The sequence below is a fragment of the Ostrea edulis genome, chromosome 6, assembly GCF_947568905.1.
Source record: "Ostrea edulis chromosome 6, xbOstEdul1.1, whole genome shotgun sequence".
Lineage (NCBI taxonomy): Eukaryota > Metazoa > Mollusca > Bivalvia > Ostreida > Ostreidae > Ostrea > Ostrea edulis.
Genome location: NC_079169.1, coordinates 683367 through 701415, shown reverse-complemented (window position 1 = coordinate 701415; position 18049 = coordinate 683367). Strand labels below are relative to the sequence as shown.

Below are 18049 nucleotides of genomic sequence, written 5' to 3'. Positions count from 1 at the left end.
GACTCTAAATTGGGCTTGATGTTTTGTGACATCTCCATTTCGGGCAATGTACACAATGTTTTCACTGAGGGGTGTAGCATCATGAAGTTTATATTTATATGATTCATTATCTGATTTTTGATTTCCATAATAGAATTTATCAAACAAATCAACTTCTTATTTCAGAAAGAAGTGTTTAGGTATGGTAGCTGGATATGATTAAGTAATGTAACTGATTCAAAATGCTAAAATCAGTGTAATGTAATGAATAAAATAATATGATGGAAATAATTGTAAAGCATGAGATTATTTGCGCCGCGTCGCACCCCGAAAAAGTGGCGAAAGGGAATTTTGGTCCAGTGGGAGCACTGATGCCATCAGCTCTAATTTTAATCTGATTCTACTTTGGACAGATGCATTGTATAATTGTTTACCGATTCTTTCTGGGGAACTCTTTCTGACTCCATGAGCCTTGAGATCTCTTGGGACCTCCAAGCCTGCCTTCTTATGCAGAACTTTTATCAGATATATGAGTGGGTCATCTGGCTGATCATGGATAACTTTATTCATAAGGCTCTGAAAACAAACAGATTAACAGTGTTACCATGATTACTGCATGAGGTCTGTCTGAAAAGTAAATAGCAAACTTTTCCTTTTAATTTCCTTAAAACCATTAAACTTATCTAATATCCATTTAGTAATACATGAGCAAATCATAAACAACAATCAATTAATCCTGCTCTCAAATGTAACTTAATGTTAACACTGAAAAATTAACATATATTTGATTAAATTAAATACAACCCATACATACTCTACAATGAAAAGGAAAAAACAATATCTACATAGCTTCTGCTAAAAGAGAGACAACTCTGATATAACTGTTAAATGTATGTATCATAACTCTTAACAAATATCCCCTTAAGGTAGTACTCTACATCATCATAATGGCTGACTTCCTTTAAAAAGCAGTGATAAGTAGTATTAAAACAACAAGAGACCCATGGGCCACATCGCTCACCTGAGTCACTTTGGCTCATATCTAAAGATTAACCCTATATATATCGGCTTATAAAACTTTGATCCCCTATTGTGGCCCCAACCTGCTCCCTGGGGACATGATTTTACCAAACTTGAATCTGCACTATAGCAGGAAGCTTTCATGTAAATATCAGCTTTTCTGGCTCCGTGGTTCTTGAGAGGAATATTCTAAAAGATTTTTCCTATATATATCTGTATGTAAAACTTTGATCTGGTTTATTCCCCTATTGTGGCCCCATAATACCCCCGGGGGCCATGATTTTACCAAACTTGAATCTGCAATGTCAGGAAGCTTTCATGTAAATTTCAGCTCTTCTGGCCCAATGGTTCTTGAAAAGAAGATTTTTAAATGACCCCACCCTATTTTTGCATTTTTTGCGATTATCTCCCCTTTGAAGGGGCATGGTCCTTCATTTGGACAAACTTGAAAGCCCTTCACCAAGGATGCTTTTGGCCAAGTTTGGTTAGAATTGATTCAGTGGTTCTGGAAAAGAAGTCAAAAATGTAAAAAGTTTGCAGACAGACGTCGAACAACAGGCGATCAGAAAAGCTCACTTGAGCTTTCAGCTCAGGTGACCTAAAAATGTATGCATGCAATATCTATCTCTTCTAAACCGTCTTCAACCAACGTTAAGTGATGGGGTACTGAAAAGTTATTTATCATTTTTCAAATATGCTTTATTATTATCAAAGTATCTAAAAAGGAAATTCTGGTTACCCTAGTGTAACAACACGTTCGTACAAGTCCAGATTAACTTGTTGACACTTCAAAGATTTTCTACGAGTAAGAATAAAACGTGAAACATTCTTACCTCAAAAAGTGGTCCAATCCTATGCCGGTCCATATACTGTTGCATTTTCTGAGGGCTTGCCATTACTTTTAAAGATGCATTTGCATCAGTCAAGCTCTGCAATGTTTTGGAATTCATAAGCGGAAATGATGAAAGGTGTGACAGAAACCTTGGCTTTATTAAATCGTACGTAAAATAGTGGTATATGTTACTAAACAAATGCTCCAAGCTTTTCCTCATTTTAAATCTGACATATTCTTTCTGAAATGTACTTGATTAAAAAAAAAACATTGAAAAATTATATTCAAAACAACACGAATTGTTATCAAACGTCTTGTTAGATTTTCTTTATAAATAATCTCTTGTACGCTTTTAATTATGAATATAACAGTGTGCTGTTAATAGTCCATAAAGATACAGAGTCGGATAATGGGCGGGGATGGATCAACAACTATTCAAAGGTTTTAATCTTTTAAATATGAAAATTCAAGTGTATTATGTCAACATCTCTCATCATTAGTGGATTGCATATCAAAGTATGATCAATAGAGTATAGACCAAGAATGTCAAGCTTCTGGTATACGAGAATGGTGGACCGAATATAGTGTGGCAATAATTTGAGCACAATTACTATAACATCAGTAAACAGACTTGAATATACAATTTACACTTAGAGCATATATTATTATGTATGTATATAAAATTACCAACGACACGAACAACCAGATTGGTTGTTCGTGTCATTGATCATGCTATTGCTTTGTTGGATAATATTTTGACTGGCAAATGTTCCAGTCCCTGTATACATGTGTCACAGTAAACAGAGATCATGGGTAGATAGAATGTTTTATCATTGAATATCATATTAAAGTGATAATGTCCTACAGACCCGTCCCGAGCCACAGTTAGATTATTCTAACTACGCAACTAGGTTCCATACTAAACAGGTCCAGTCCAAAGACTATTTCTACCTACGTAGCTATTAATAGTTACATAGGTATTTAAACCTACTTAAAGTAGCTACTTTTGCCTGTTTTTGAAAATATAAATAAATAATAATTAAAGCGCATCTTTTAAACAGGTCAGTCATTTTATGTATCATGTGCACATGAACGGCAAAATTCGGAGTGTAAATTTGAATACTTTACGAGGGTGGAGAATTCAGAGGAATTGCATGAATGAACCTTTAATGTAAAACTGCATGAAGGTAAACTTTAAAATTAATACAGATTTGTTAGACATTTACACTTTTTCTCACGTAACTTTGATCCTAAACTCCAAGAAATGGAACTGGGTGCTATTATTGATGCAAATTTGAAAAGTAAAAATTAGAAAGTATAATCATTTTTGTCCAATATTTTTGTGGTATTCATCGTCAGTGTAAGTGAATCAAGAAATGTGGTACACACCATATTGCACCGTTCCTGTGTTTGGCCACGAAATGCAGGTAAAGGAAAAAGTAGGTAAAAATAGCTACCTGGAGTAGGTTTAAATACCTACGCAGCTATAAGTACCTACATAGGTAGAAATAGTCTCTGGAGTGGACCTGCTAAAATGCACTATAATTATGGGGTGAAATCAACACATCAAATTCACAGGTATCAATACACATGTTACGGTTAAACACCAAAACGATACTACCCATATGTTGACTGTGACTGCAGAGCTGCCGTAGATTCCCCTCATGGTAATTTCCTGTGACGTCAATTGAATATCACGTAACACTTTATTTTTTTTAAACAACAAGAGGCCCTACTTGTGAACAAAAGTTCAGGTTGTTATTGTCAGTTCCTTTTTATTTCCGTGCAGAATTACGGGTATTGTCCACACTAGTTGGCCCCCTTCTAGGTATCTGGATAGCTGCACGCATGGCAGATCTCACCTAAGATCTCCATTTTTTCCGGTCATGAGGGTCAGCAGTATAGAGCTTCATGTTCATGTGGGTAAATAGCTGAATTTTTATTGATATACTCCGAAAGAAATAAAAATCCTTTACATGAAGACTGTTGGGAGCAAATGCATATTCAAACTAAACATGTTATAATTTAACAACATATCAACAGTCATCAGTGAATTACCAAGGTTGTCCACATTCCTATACATAAAATACCGTTAATATACAAGACATAAATTGTTCCCTGCACTTTTCAAACGCATAAATATATCTTTAATATATTTCAGAAAAATTCATATTGTTTTTTATAGCAGATGAACCTGAACTTTGCCACTGTTTCTGTAAAATGAGATTATTTATGTACATAAAGGAATTTTTAAGCACATCAGTCATTCAGATTAGGGGCGATTTCAAGGTCACAATATAATATGAGTATCACCTTCGTGCATATTATATATTAATTTAAAAAATGGAGAATGATTTGATATCATAAAGGACTAATATTATAATATATAATCATTTGACAAGAAATGTTTTCACGTAAACAGCTTATCATTCGATAACAGTAGTAAATAACGACAAAATATTATGACACTTTCCCCGCAATACAACTATGAGAACATGTACGTCGTGACGTACTTTTTCATTGTGACGTCATATGATGCGAAGTGCACAGAGGTACATTTATAACAGCGCTGTGATTTTTCTCGGATAGCCTTAACTGAGCTGCGTAAGAGATCATATATACTTTGAATATGTAATTTACAGTAGGCCTAACTACATGTCACATTTAGTCATCAGTTGTTTGGGGTTTTTTATTTATGGCCTTTAAGATCCTTTGATATAAAAAAAAAGATTGTAACCCTGAATATATTACATCAAGCAATCTTGATATAAAAATAAGAAAAACTAGACACGATCTCGTTGCGAGCAACGAGTAGGTCTTCCGTCTGATTTGTTGATGCACTTGGAGTTAAAAAAAAAAAAAAAAGACAAATGAGTCCCAATTTAGTTTCCGACTTTAAGACACTTTAGATATAATCAATTTTTCATATCATAAGCTTCTGAAGCAAAGTTGCGGTGAAATTCGTTTGAAATTCGACTCTCCAGGCGAGCCATAAGGCCTGCGGGCCTATTTCTTGATGTCATTTGTTAGCCCTCTATAGACTCAACAACTTTAGTGCTATATGTCTTTACAAAATATTTACCTGTAAAAAGTTATTGAGATCGACCGATATCGACAAAAAATCGACTCTACAGGCGAGCCATTAGGACCATAGGCCTATTTCTTGATATCAATCGATAGATCTCGATAAACTGAACAACTTTTGTTCAATATGTCCTTACAAAATATTTACCAGTTACAAGTTTTTGAAATCGACTGATATCGACAAAAATCGACTCTACAGGCGAGCCATGAGGCCCACAGACCCATTTTTTGATATTGATCGATAGGTTATGACACATTGAACAATTTTTGTTCAATAATGCTTTTCAAAAAATATGTCGTTTTAAAGATATGAGGCGTCAAATATTTACGAGTTTGGCCCTTAAAATCTCTAATTACGTAACATATGACCTACTTTTTGATTTGATAAGATCAAGCTCGTTGAGATGAACGTTTCCGCTTCTACAACTTATTATAAAATATTAATAGTTTCTGAGATATTCTCAAAAACATTTGGACCCTTCTGAACCCCTAATTTAAAGGGCCAGCCCGTTTTGCTTGATATCGTAAGAAAGGCCTTGTCATTTTAAACATTTTTTGCTCAACAAGTATTTAGAAATTCTTTACCGTTCTCGAGTTATCTCTACAAGAAATATTTAGGGGCCAAACTGTAGCTCCCTAACGGGGCCACATAGGGAAAAAACGAAATGTACATATTGTTTAGATTATCATTCTGAACAACTTTTGTTCAATAATGCTTTTCAAAATATTTGTCGTTTTCAAGATATGAGGCGTCAATTATTTATGATTTTGGCCCTTAAAATCCCTTATTACGTAACATATGACCTACTTTTTGATTTGATAAGAACAAGCTCGTTTAGATGAACATTTCCGCTTCAATGACTTATTACAAAATATTAATAGTTTCTGAGATATTCTCATAAACCTTTGGACCCTTCTGGACCCCTAATTTAAAGGGTCAGCCCCTTTTGCTTGATATCGTAAGAAAGGTCATGACATTTCAAACATTTTTTTTCAACAAATATTTAGAAATTCTTTACCGTTCTCGAGTTATTTCTAGAAGTAATTTTTAGGGGCCAAACTGTAGCTCCCTAACGGGGCCACATAGGGTAAAAACGAAATCTGCATATTGTTCAGATCATCATTCTGAACAACTTTTGTTCTTTATTGCTTTTCAAAATATTTGTTGTTTTCGAGATACAAGGGGTAAAAAATTTATGGTTTTGGCCCTTAAAATCCCTTATTACGTAACATATGACCTAAATTTTTATATGAATAGATTTGGATTGTTGAGATGAACATTTTTTGTTCTTTGACTTATACCAAAATATTAACGATTTTTGAGATATTTGATCTAGACTTTGAGCCCTTCTAGATCCCTAATTGAAGGGGCTAGCCCCTAAATCTTGATATTTTCGAAAAGATCTCGTAAATGTGCACAACTTTTGTTCTACATGTCTTAAGAAAATATTTGCAAGAAAAAAGATATTGGAGATCAAAGGTCAAAAATCGTCAAAATCGGCGAAAAATTTTGGCATCCATTTTTTCAGGTCCAGGCGAGCTTTTAGGCAAATTGCCTCCGGTAAAATCGACTCCCCCACAAATCTTCTAAAATGTTTACTCTATCTTGTGTAGAAATTTCAAGACTCTAGCTTCAAAACTAACGGAGGAGATGTGTGGACAACAAGGCCCTTCAAAAAGTCACTAAAAGAGAGATAACTCCTGACCGGAAGTGACGTCAAGCACAAAATTTTGCAAGCAAAGTCTCGTCACCAAAAGACATCTTTCCTGAAAATTTCGTGAAAATCGATCGAGAAATGGCTGAGAGAAACGCATGTACTACCAAGGAGACGGAAGACCTTAATAATGAAGAAGAAGAACGCGAACAATAATAGTAAGGTCTTCCGCAGGAGACGGAAGACCTTAATAATGAAGAAGAAGAATGCGAACAATAATAGTAAGGTCTTCTGCAGGAGACGGAAGACCTTAATAATAATGAAGAAGAAGAACGCGAACAATAATAGTAAGGTCTTCCGCAGGAGACGGAAGACCTTAATAATGAAGAAGAAGAACGCGAACAATAATAGTAAGGTCTTCCGCAGGAGACGGAAGACCTTAATGAAGAAGAAGAACGCGAACAATAATAGTAAGGTCTTCCGCAGGAGACGGAAGACCTTAATAATAATGAAGAAGAAGAACGCGAACAATAATAGTAAGGTCTTCCGCAGGAGACGGAAGACCTTAATGACACCAAGTTTTTAGTGTTTCAAAAGGTTACATGTAATATAAAACTATGTATTTTGTAGTTTTTGCATACAAAATATCACATTTAAGTGCATCCAAGATATGAGAAAAACCCACCCTTACTGTGAGTTTAAGAATGTCTTCACTAAATTTTCCTCTACACTCAAGGCTAACTCAGAGCTTGTTTTTCAGGGTGAAGATTGGGGGGGGGGGGTAAAATAATATATGCATAGGGAAAATCTATGGTACAGCAATTGTGGTTGTTTATTTGTTTGACTGTTTTATTTCAATCTGTTGTGCTTCCTTTAAGGGCTGTGCAGTCAACATGAAAATGATTTTTTTAAAATGCTTTCATCTTCATTTCACTAACTGGTACCATTTGTGCTTGCAGGACATTCACATATGTTTATTGAAAATCACATGTTTATACAATAGATGTGTAGGTAGTACATGCTGTACACAATTATATTTTTCTTTTTTCTTGATATTTCAGATTTAAGTGAAATCCATGCCAGACTGGTTGATCATCGACCTATACTACAAGGTCATATAAGCTTCTTTGTTAAAGAGTTTGAGGTAGGTGCAGGGTCTGAGGTATCTGGGCAGGGATTTTTTTAGGGTTTGTAGGGGGCCAAAATAAAACCCCATTCCCGATGCTAAAAAGCAGGTATTTTCCCCAATTTTTTCTTTGAAATTCCCAAACAATGGAAACAAATCAAGCAGGGTAGCCAAATTGTTCATACATCTTCTTCACAGGCCCACAGATTACAATTTTTGCTTCAAAATTCTTAAGTAAACCCAATTTTTTGGCCTCTGCTTATTTGAATGAGAAAATCTTTGACCAATTTGAAAGTCAGAAGGAGCCCAATTATACCTTAAAGCACTCTGAATTGGTTTTTCCCTATTTCTTTGTATGAAACATTTTCCCCAATTTCAAACAATATTTCATGCTATTTTTCCCATATTGGAAAGGCCCTGGCCCTTGAAATCAAAACCTTAAACAAATCCTGCCAGGTGAGCTTGGAGACTTGATTGAAATCTATATATGATCCAATACTTTTACAGAAAGATTAAGTATGGTATTTTGAGATTTTAAATGTACATGCAATTGATCTGATCGTATGAGGCTAATTTATACCCAATGTCTCCTGCAACAAAATTGTGGAAGATATGCAGTAATCACAATGTTTATTTCCTCCATCATACATTAATTTTCTTGTTCTTCTATCTGCATGTCTAGAGATAGAAGGTTAGGGATAACAGCATTTACGTCTGTTCTCACTTTAGAATTCATAGCAAACATATAAGCAAGAAGTGACAATAATATACATTTAAGATCAACTCCCTGAATACTGTTAATGTAGTGAAATTGACACATATGATAAATATCTGTTAATGTAGTGAAATTGACACATGATAAATATCTGTTAATGTAGTGAAATTGACATATGATAAATATCTGTTAATGTAGTGAAATTGACACATGATAAATATCTGTTCATGTAGTGAAATTGACACACATGATAAATATCTGTTAATGTAGTGAAATTGACACATATGATAAATATCTGTTCATGTAGTGAAATTGACACATGATAAATATCTGTTAATGTAGTGAAATTGACACACATGATAAATATCTGTTAATGTAGTGAAATTGACACACATGATAAATATCTGTTAATGTAGTGAAATTGACACATGATAAATATCTGTTAATGTAGTGAAATTGACACATGATAAATATCTGTTAATGTAGTGAAATTGACACATGATAAATATCTGTTAATGTAGTGAAATTGACACATGATAAATATCTGTTAATGTAGTGAAATTGACACATATGATAAATATCTGTTAATGTAGTGAAATTGACACATGATAAATATCTGTTAATGTAGTGAAATTGACACATATGATAAATATCTGTTAATGTAGTGAAATTGACACATATGATAACTATCTGTTAATGTAGTGAAATTGACACATATGATAAATATCTGTTAATGTAGTGAAATTGACACATATGATAAATATCTGTTAATGTAGTGAAATTGACACATATGATAAATATCTGTTAATGTAGTGAAATTGACACATGATAAATATCTGTTAATGTAGTGAAATTGACACATGATAAATATCTGTGAATGTAGTGAAATTGACACATATGATAAATATCTGTTAATGTAGTGAAATTGACACATGATAAATATCTGTTAATGTAGTGAAATTGACACATGATAAATATCTGTTAATGTAGTGAAATTGACACATGATAAATATCTGTTAATGTAGTGAAATTGACACATATGATAAATATCTGTTAATGTAGTGAAATTGACACATGATAAATATCTGTTAATGTAGTGAAATTGACACATGATAAATATCTGTTAATGTAGTGAAATTGACACATATGATAAATATCTGTTAATGTAGTGAAATTGACACATGATAAATATCTGTTAATGTAGTGAAATTGACACATGATAAATATCTGTTAATGTAGTGAAATTGACACATATGATAAATATCTGTTAATGTAGTGAAATTGACACATGATAAATATCTGTTAATGTAGTGAAATTGACACACATGATAAATATCTGTTAATGTAGTGAAATTGACACATATGATAAATATCTGTTAATGTAGTGAAATTGACACATATGATAAATATCTGTTAATGTAGTGAAATTGACACACATGATAAATATCTGTTAATGTAGTGAAATTGACACATGATAAATATCTGTTAATGTAGTGAAATTGACACATATGATAAATATCTGTTAATGTAGTGAAATTGACACATGATAAATATCTGTTAATGTAGTGAAATTGACACATGATAAATATCTGTTAATGTAGTGAAATTGACACACATGATATATAGGGAATCTCCCTTTAAGTGGTATATGATCATTTCAAGCACTTGAGGTAATATTTTTACCTTCTGTAAGTTCCTGTAATAAATCACTTTTGCACAAGTGCAAGATGCCATGATTAATTTAAATCAAATTGAAAATAATACTAGATTCACAGACTGCTGTTTTCTCAATGAAAGTTGTTGTATGATAAAAACAGCAAGATCCTTCAACAAAATGCCAGATCTTTACAGCACATGTGTAGTAGCTGCAGAAGCTGGAAGGCATGTTTGTGGATGCTCCATGTATTACATGGTCTGGATGTTCCGTATAGTACATGATCTGTATCCTCTGTCTAGTACATGATCTGTATGTTCTGTGTAGTACATGATCTGTATCCTCTGTGTAGTACATGATCTGTATGTTCTGTGTAGTACATGATCTGTATCCTCTGTGTAGTACATGATCTGTATGTTCCGTGTAGTACATGATCTGTATCCTCTGTGTAGTACATGATCTGTATGTTCCATGTAGTACATGGTCTGGATGTTCCATATAGTACATGATCTGTATCCTCTGTGTAGTACATGATCTGGATGCTCCGTGTAGTACATGGTCTAGATGTTCCGTATAGTACATGATCTGTATCCTCCGTGTAGTACATGATCTGTATGTTCTGTGTAGTACATGATCTGTATCCTCTGTGTAGTACATGATCTGTATCCTCTGTGTAGTACATGATCTGTATGTTCCGTGTAGTACATGATCTGTATGTTCCGTGTAGTACATGATCTGTATCCTCTGTGTAGTACATGATCTGTATGTTCCGTGTAGTACATGATCTGTATCCTCCGTGTAGTACATGATCTGTATGTTCCGTGTAGTACATGATCTGTATCCTCCGTGTAGTACATGATCTGTATGTTCCGTGTAGTACATGATCTGTATCCTCTGTGTAGTACATGATCTGTATCCTCTGTGTAGTACATGATCTGTATGTTCCGTGTAGTACATGATCTGTATGTTCCGTGTAGTACATGATCTGTATCCTCTGTGTAGTACATGATCTGTATGTTCCGTGTAGTACATGATCTGTATCCTCCGTGTAGTACATGATCTGTATGTTCCGTGTAGTACATGATCTGTATCCTCTGTGTAGTACATGATCTGTATCCTCTGTGTAGTACATGATCTGTATCCTCTGTGTAGTACATGATCTGGATGCTCCGTGTAGTACATGATCTGTATGTTCCGTGTAGTACATGATCTGTATCCTCCGTGTAGTACATGATCTGTATGTTCTGTGTAGTACATGGTCTGGATGTTCTGTGTAGTACATGATCTGTATGTTCCGTGTAGTACATGATCTGTATCCTCCGTGTAGTACATGATCTGTATGTTCTGTGTAGTACATGGTCTGGATGTTCTGTGTAGTACATGATCTGGATGCTCCGTGTAGTGCATGATCGGCTTCTTTGTTTTCACTGTGTTTAATTTGTCAGTAAATCATTTATGTCAGCGATAACTTAATTAACAGGCCTTGACACTTTTCATCCACTCAGTGTTTGTTCTACATAGTACATGTATGTAGCAATTCTTTAGTCTGAATAGATTTAAGTCCTACCAAGCTCCAAACAGAATTTGATGCTGCCACTGCTCCACCTTGAATTAATCTAAAAGTTCATAGTCCCATCGCAAAGAGACGTTTATAGTTTGATAACAAATGTAAACGATTTTCAAATTTGTCATTGAAATTCCATCAAATTTTCACAAAATGATGTCACAATGATATTGAAAAATGATGTATAAAATTTGATTTCTTTCCCCACTTTCTTTGGAAATACCAATTTAAGACTTTGTGCATACTGTAGCTTGTATTGAGCTATCTGACATCTGGTTTCATGGTTCCAGGTACCCATACCTCCTACACATAGATATACTGTTATGAATTATATCTCAATTTAAATTTTGACTTTATTCATTGTTAGTACATGTATCTGTTTGACATATCTATATATTTTTACTAAAAAATGTCATTTAAGTGTGCAGCTAGGTTAAGGGCTTCCATAGTAAAATGCACAATAATCATGGGGTGAAATTGCACCTCAAATTCACAGGTATCATTACACTTGTTACGGTTAAACACCGAAACAATAGTACCCATATGTTGACTATGACTTACTTACTTACTTACTGGATACTGTTAGTGATTGTTATCACATCAGTGCCGCTATGGTATCCCTCCATGTCACACGGTCTTTGGCTATATTTTCGGCGTCATGATATGTTAGGCCCGCATGCAGTTGTAAAGTTTCTTGCCAGCGTGTCTCGCCATCTCTGCCGTTGTCGTGCTTGTTTTCGTCTGCCTCCGACCGATGTAGGGTCCCATTCGTACATTCGTTTAGGGAATATTTCGTCTCCCATCCTCGACATGTGACCAAACCATCTCAGCCGATTCCTCATGAGCAGTGTTGAGGCATATGGTTGATCTGTGAGCTCTCGAATGTCACTGTTGCGCCTTCGTTCCCACCATTTGGTCTTCAGAATAATTCTAAGGCATCTGGAATCGAAGGCGTCTAGTCGTTGCTCATGTTTCCTGGTTGTGGCCCATGTCTCAGATGCATACAGCAATGTTGGAATGACAACTGCTCTATATATTCTCATTTTTATTTTGAGGCTGATCTTTGCTCTCCAAGTGTTGCGCAAGTTCTTAAAAGCATTGGCGGCTTTTCCTATACGAATGTTCAGCTCAGTATCGATGGAAGTAATTGGTGTTACAGTTGAGCCTAGGTAGTTAAACTTCTCAACTTTAACTATGACTGAGCTACCGTAAATTCCCCTCATGGTAATTTCCCGTGACGTCACTTAAATATCACATTACACTTTATTTTTGGAAAACAGCAAGAGGCCCTACTTGTGAACAAAAGTTCAGAATCATGTGGGTAACCAGCTGAATTTTTATTGATATACTCAGTAAAAAATTAAAATCCTTAACATGAAAAGTGTTGGGAGCAAATGCGTACTCAAACTAACCATGCTGTAATTTAACAACATATCAACAGTCATCAGCGAATTACCGGGGTTGTCCATTCTTATATATATCATACCATTACTATACAAGACAGAAATTGCTCCCCGCACTTTTCAAATGCATAATTACATAATATTATCTAGATTATATAGCAGAAAAATTCAGATTGTTTTTTTATAGCAGATGAACCTGAACTTTGCCGCAGTTTCTGTAGTATGAGATAATTTATGTACATGGGAGAATTTTTAAACGCACCAGTCATTCAGATTAGGGGCGATTTCAAGGTCACAATAAAATATGAATATCTCCTTCGTGCATACTATCTATTAAAAATGGAGAATGATTTGATATCATAAAGGAATAATATATATATTATATATATATACATGTATATACATTTGACAAGATATATTTTCACTTATACAGCTTATCACTTGATAACAGTAGTAAATAACGACAAAATGTTATGACACTTTCCCCGCGATACAACTATCAGAACATGTACATGTGACGTACTTTTTCATTGTGACGTCATATAATGCTAAGTGCATAGAGGTACATTTATAACAGTGCTGTGATTTTTCTCGGATAGCCTTAACTGAGCTGCGTGGGAAAAACAGTGTCTGAGCAGTTCTTTGAAGACCAAAACATGTGTATACTCAGGTGACTATTCAGGTGACTATAGCATGTGTATACTCAGGTGACTATTCAGGTGACTATAGCATGTGTATACTCAGGTGACTATTAAGGTGACTATAGCATTAAACATGTGTATACTCAGGTGACTATTAAGGTGACTATAACATGTGTATACTCAGGTGACTATTAAACATGTGTATACTCAGGTGACTATTAAGACATGTGTATACTCAGGTGACTATTAAGGTGACTATAGCATTAAGGCAGCTAAGGCGGTTCTGTGCTCTACATCATCATAATGGCTGCCATCCTTTTAAAACATGGATCATGAAATATAAGTATCAGCAATATTTGTCTATTCATCTCAAATAACATTGCCTAGCTGAGTAGCTCAGTAGGTTATCATGCCGACTGCTGAACTGTAGATTGCAGGTTTGAATCCAGCAAGAGTTTTAATTTTTTTTTAGATTGCTCAATTTTTACTAAATCAGCATTTTTTTACTAAATAAAGTAAATTTTAAAGTTTTCAATATTAAAATATTGTTGCACATATCCTCCACTTTTTATCCATACCAAATTTCTCTGGTGTAGCATTCCTCCTTAATGAACCCTATTTGAAATTTGTCCCGGGGGATTCAGGCCTCAAGTGGGCCTAAGTTGATCATATATTGAAGATGCATTATATTTATATTTTTACTGAATTTGTCTTTACTTTGGACATCTAGCTGTCTCTTACATGTAAATGCTGTATAATTATAATAATGTTGAGCATACAATGATCAAGCTCTCTTCTCTCTATCCATAGAACGTTAATTGAGGCCCAAGTTGGAGGAAAGTTGATCATATATGTATACTGAAAATGCATTGTATTTCTTTAAAAGTATTCTGTATTTTTGGACATACAGTAGAAAAACTGTTTGCCTTTTTATAATGAGCAATTAACTGGCCTTTTATTAGAATTGTGAAATTCATGGTTAATGGTTAGTACCTCCAGATAAGACTTGATTGATCATACATCTGTATGTTAATTGAAAAATGCATCAACTTCTTTTTAAAAAATTCCTCTTTATTTTTGTAAGTTAAGCACAGAAAGTATGTGTATTTTTATGATCTTGGGTTTTCTACTAAATGTACTGAATATTCAGACTTTTAGAACTCAAATAGAAAATCGATTTTGCTGTGATGTGATAAAACTAATTATTCTCCTATATAAGAATTGTAAATTATGAATCATGAATGTCATTGTAACAAATGAAGATATTTACATTTTCAATGTTCTTTACCATTTGTAGTGATAGCCATTTCCTCATAAATGTGATGTACATGTATATAGTTATGAACATATATATATATATGCAATTTTTATGTGTTTATGAATCTTGATAAACATATATTGTAGGCTAGCATGTCTATTTTAATGACTGGAAATTCTAACAGAAATGAAAGTAGATATAAAAATGAATTTCATTTTTGAAAATACATGACAGTATGAACTAGCTGCAACAATTCACGCAGGCATACTAAAGCTAAATGGGGATGTATAAAATCAATAAATGTGTGTACTCGTGTGACTGTGACCGGTATGTGTGTACTCATGTGACTGTCACCGGTATTTGTGTACTCATATGACTGTCACCAGTATGTGTGTACTCGTGTGACTGTCACCGGTATGTGTGTATTCATGTGACTGTCACCGGTATGTGTGTACTCATGTGACTGTCACCGGTATGTGTGTACTCATGTGACTGTCATCGGTATGTGTGTACTCATTTCACTGTCACAGGTATGTGTACTCATTTCACTGTCACCGGTATGTGTGTACTCGTGTGACTGTCACCGGTATGTGTGTACTCATGTGACTGTCACCGATATATGTGTACTCATGTGACTGTCACCGGTATGTGTGTACTCATGTGACTGTCACTGGTAAGGCCCATGCTCCTCTTGTTTTCAAATTCCAAATTTGGGTGTGCCTCACAGGATCGAGTATCAGTCACAGCTTGGCCAAATTCAGTACAATGCCACACATGTATAAGTAAAAAAAATCATGATGCCAGAAAGTGTGTATATAGTAGCTTTATTAAGATTTTTTCCCTCATTTTACAGGATAAAAGAGGTGATCACGATCGAGAAAGACTGAAGAAATTAAATGAAGAAATCCGAGAAATGAAAGATGGGCTTTTACCAGAAGCAATGCAAGGGATGGACTGTTTCTTGGCAAATCTCACAGCCAAATGTAAATCTATTTCATTCATTTCATTGCAGACTATTCAAACAAAATTTGATATGCGTACTTTGTCTATATCAGAATCTCCCAGATTTTAATCATTCATGATGTGTACAGAATTGTAGCTTGTAACACTATGTTAAACGTGAAATAGAAATGTTTCCTTTCACTCTATCCAGTGTGACTTATAACAAAATTTCTTTTCTAGTAAAAGTAGCAACAGAAGTTTGTAAAAGAGTTGAAGAAAAAGAAAACAGTGTGGATGTAAGTACTATGAGTACTAAAAGTGTAATATCTATCTATCGTTCTCTCTTAGATAAAAATACTTCAGATATCACACATATATAAATATACTACAGATATCACACATGTATATAAATATACTACAGATATCACACATAGATAAATATACTACAGATGTCACACATATATAAATATACTACAGATATCACACATAAATATACTACAGATGTCACACATAGATAAATATACTACAGATATCACACATAGATAAATATACTACAGATGTCACACATATATAAATATACTATAGATGTCACACATAGATAAATATACTACAGATGTCACACATATATAAATATACTACAGATGTCACACATATATAAATATACTACAGATGTCACACATATATAAATATACTATAGATGTCACACATAGATAAAACACTACAGATATCACACATAGATAAATATACTACAGATGTCACACATAGATAAATATACTACAGATATCACACATAGATAAATATACTACAGATGTCACACATAGATAGATATACTACAGATGTCACACATAGATAAATATACTACAGATGTCACACATAGATAAATATACTACAGATATCACACATAGATAAATACACTATAGATATCACATATAACATGTTACAGTAGATATATTGCATATTAGTACTGCCAAAAATTCTTGAGCTACATGTATACAAAATGTAACAATTAAATACATAAAGTTTTATTGACTGTCTAATGGGGAGTAAAAGCCTTTTAATTCAAACTTCTGCCAGAGTTCGTTAGAAAATTTGATTTCATTTTTTACGAGATATTTTTTCAAATGATCGTGATTACATAAGTATTGAAAGTAAAGGAAACATAATTCTTACATCAACAAGATTAGTAACCTTTTCTCCTCAAGATGGCGGGAAATCAATTCATCGCCAAATTCGTTATAACGCCATAAATTCAAAAGCACAAAAGGTGGCGGTTTATCAAGAGTATACTGCCACAGAGATTCAGTCTATTCCATTAAAACTACACTAGTTTGAATTTACATGCAGTACATGTATTTTGTTTTTGTTGGAGATACTTATTAGTAGTTGGTGTATTTTGCAGACAGAAATTTTAGAAATAGAACGCGAGAGACGGAGGAAGGATTGGACGGAATTCTTAGCTCGACAGCATGAAACATGTGATCAAGTAGATGCAGAATTTTCCGAGCAGGCAGAAATTGTGGCAAAACATTATGAAGACCTTGAGAAAAATCTGACAGCGATGAAAAATTCCACTCCTTAGTGAAACATTCCAATATTGATGAAAAACTCTGTTTAATTGTGTATTGTATTATTTATTATTTGTTGACGTTTTCAAGTGCAATAAACACAGTGTATGTATTATATGTGTAACTGGAAAGGAGAAAATGCAACGGAGCAGACCGGGATTCGAACCCGGGTCCCCTGAACTGTTCTTGCAGTAATGCATAGCATTACCACTCATATGAGGCATTGGATTAAGCAATGTTGGAGCGTGGGGTGTGTGAGCTTGCTCACTTTTTCTTTCATTTGTCACTGCACAACTTTGGGATAATGAAAGAAAGCAGAGGTGAGCAAGCTCACATACCCCACGCTCCAACATTGTTTGACAATGTCTCACATAATGAATGGTAATGTTATGCATTACTGCAAGAACAGGACAGACTGACTCAAAATTCTCAGTTCAATAGGGGCATAACTCCCAGAAAAATTATTGAATCAGAATTTCTTGGCAATATGCACATCTACACAGTGTGTCCTTATTAACTACAAAGTTTCACGAAATTCTGTTGAGTGGTCTCAGGGGAGTTGTGCTGACAAGAACAGGACAGACGGGCTCAAAATTCTAAGTTCAAATGGG

General features: G+C 34.3%; 2 protein-coding genes across 5 annotated transcripts in view; one reads left to right on the top strand and one right to left on the bottom strand.

Annotated features, from left to right (window-relative positions):
• The window catches only part of LOC125645587 (uncharacterized protein C8orf34 homolog), a 51068-nt gene extending 49105 nt beyond the window's left edge, over positions 1–1963 (bottom strand). For 3 of the 4 annotated variants that reach the window (XR_008796108.1, XM_048871179.2, XM_048871178.2), the window contains exons 1-2: positions 1833–1956; positions 414–555 (exon numbers count right to left, since the gene is read on the bottom strand). Coding sequence is in view for 3 of the 4 variants with exons in the window: in XM_048871179.2 (XP_048727136.2) it covers positions 414–555; positions 1833–1949 (259 nt within the window). In the remaining variant the exon portion in view is untranslated. Of the gene's footprint in view, positions 1–413; positions 556–1832 lie in introns of all 4 variants that reach the window. The other variant, XM_048871177.2, reaches the window with a different exon arrangement.
• Positions 1964–2188: 225 nt separating this feature from the next.
• On the top strand, positions 2189–17551 carry LOC125648159 (biogenesis of lysosome-related organelles complex 1 subunit 5-like). Its single transcript, XM_048875099.2, has 5 exons — positions 2189–2272; positions 7632–7714; positions 15785–15914; positions 16114–16169; positions 17273–17551. The coding sequence occupies exons 1-5, from the start codon at positions 2251–2253 to the stop codon at positions 17450–17452; spliced, it is 471 nt and encodes a 156-aa protein (XP_048731056.1). The 5' UTR covers positions 2189–2250; the 3' UTR covers positions 17453–17551.
• Positions 17552–18049: the final 498 nt, after the last annotated feature.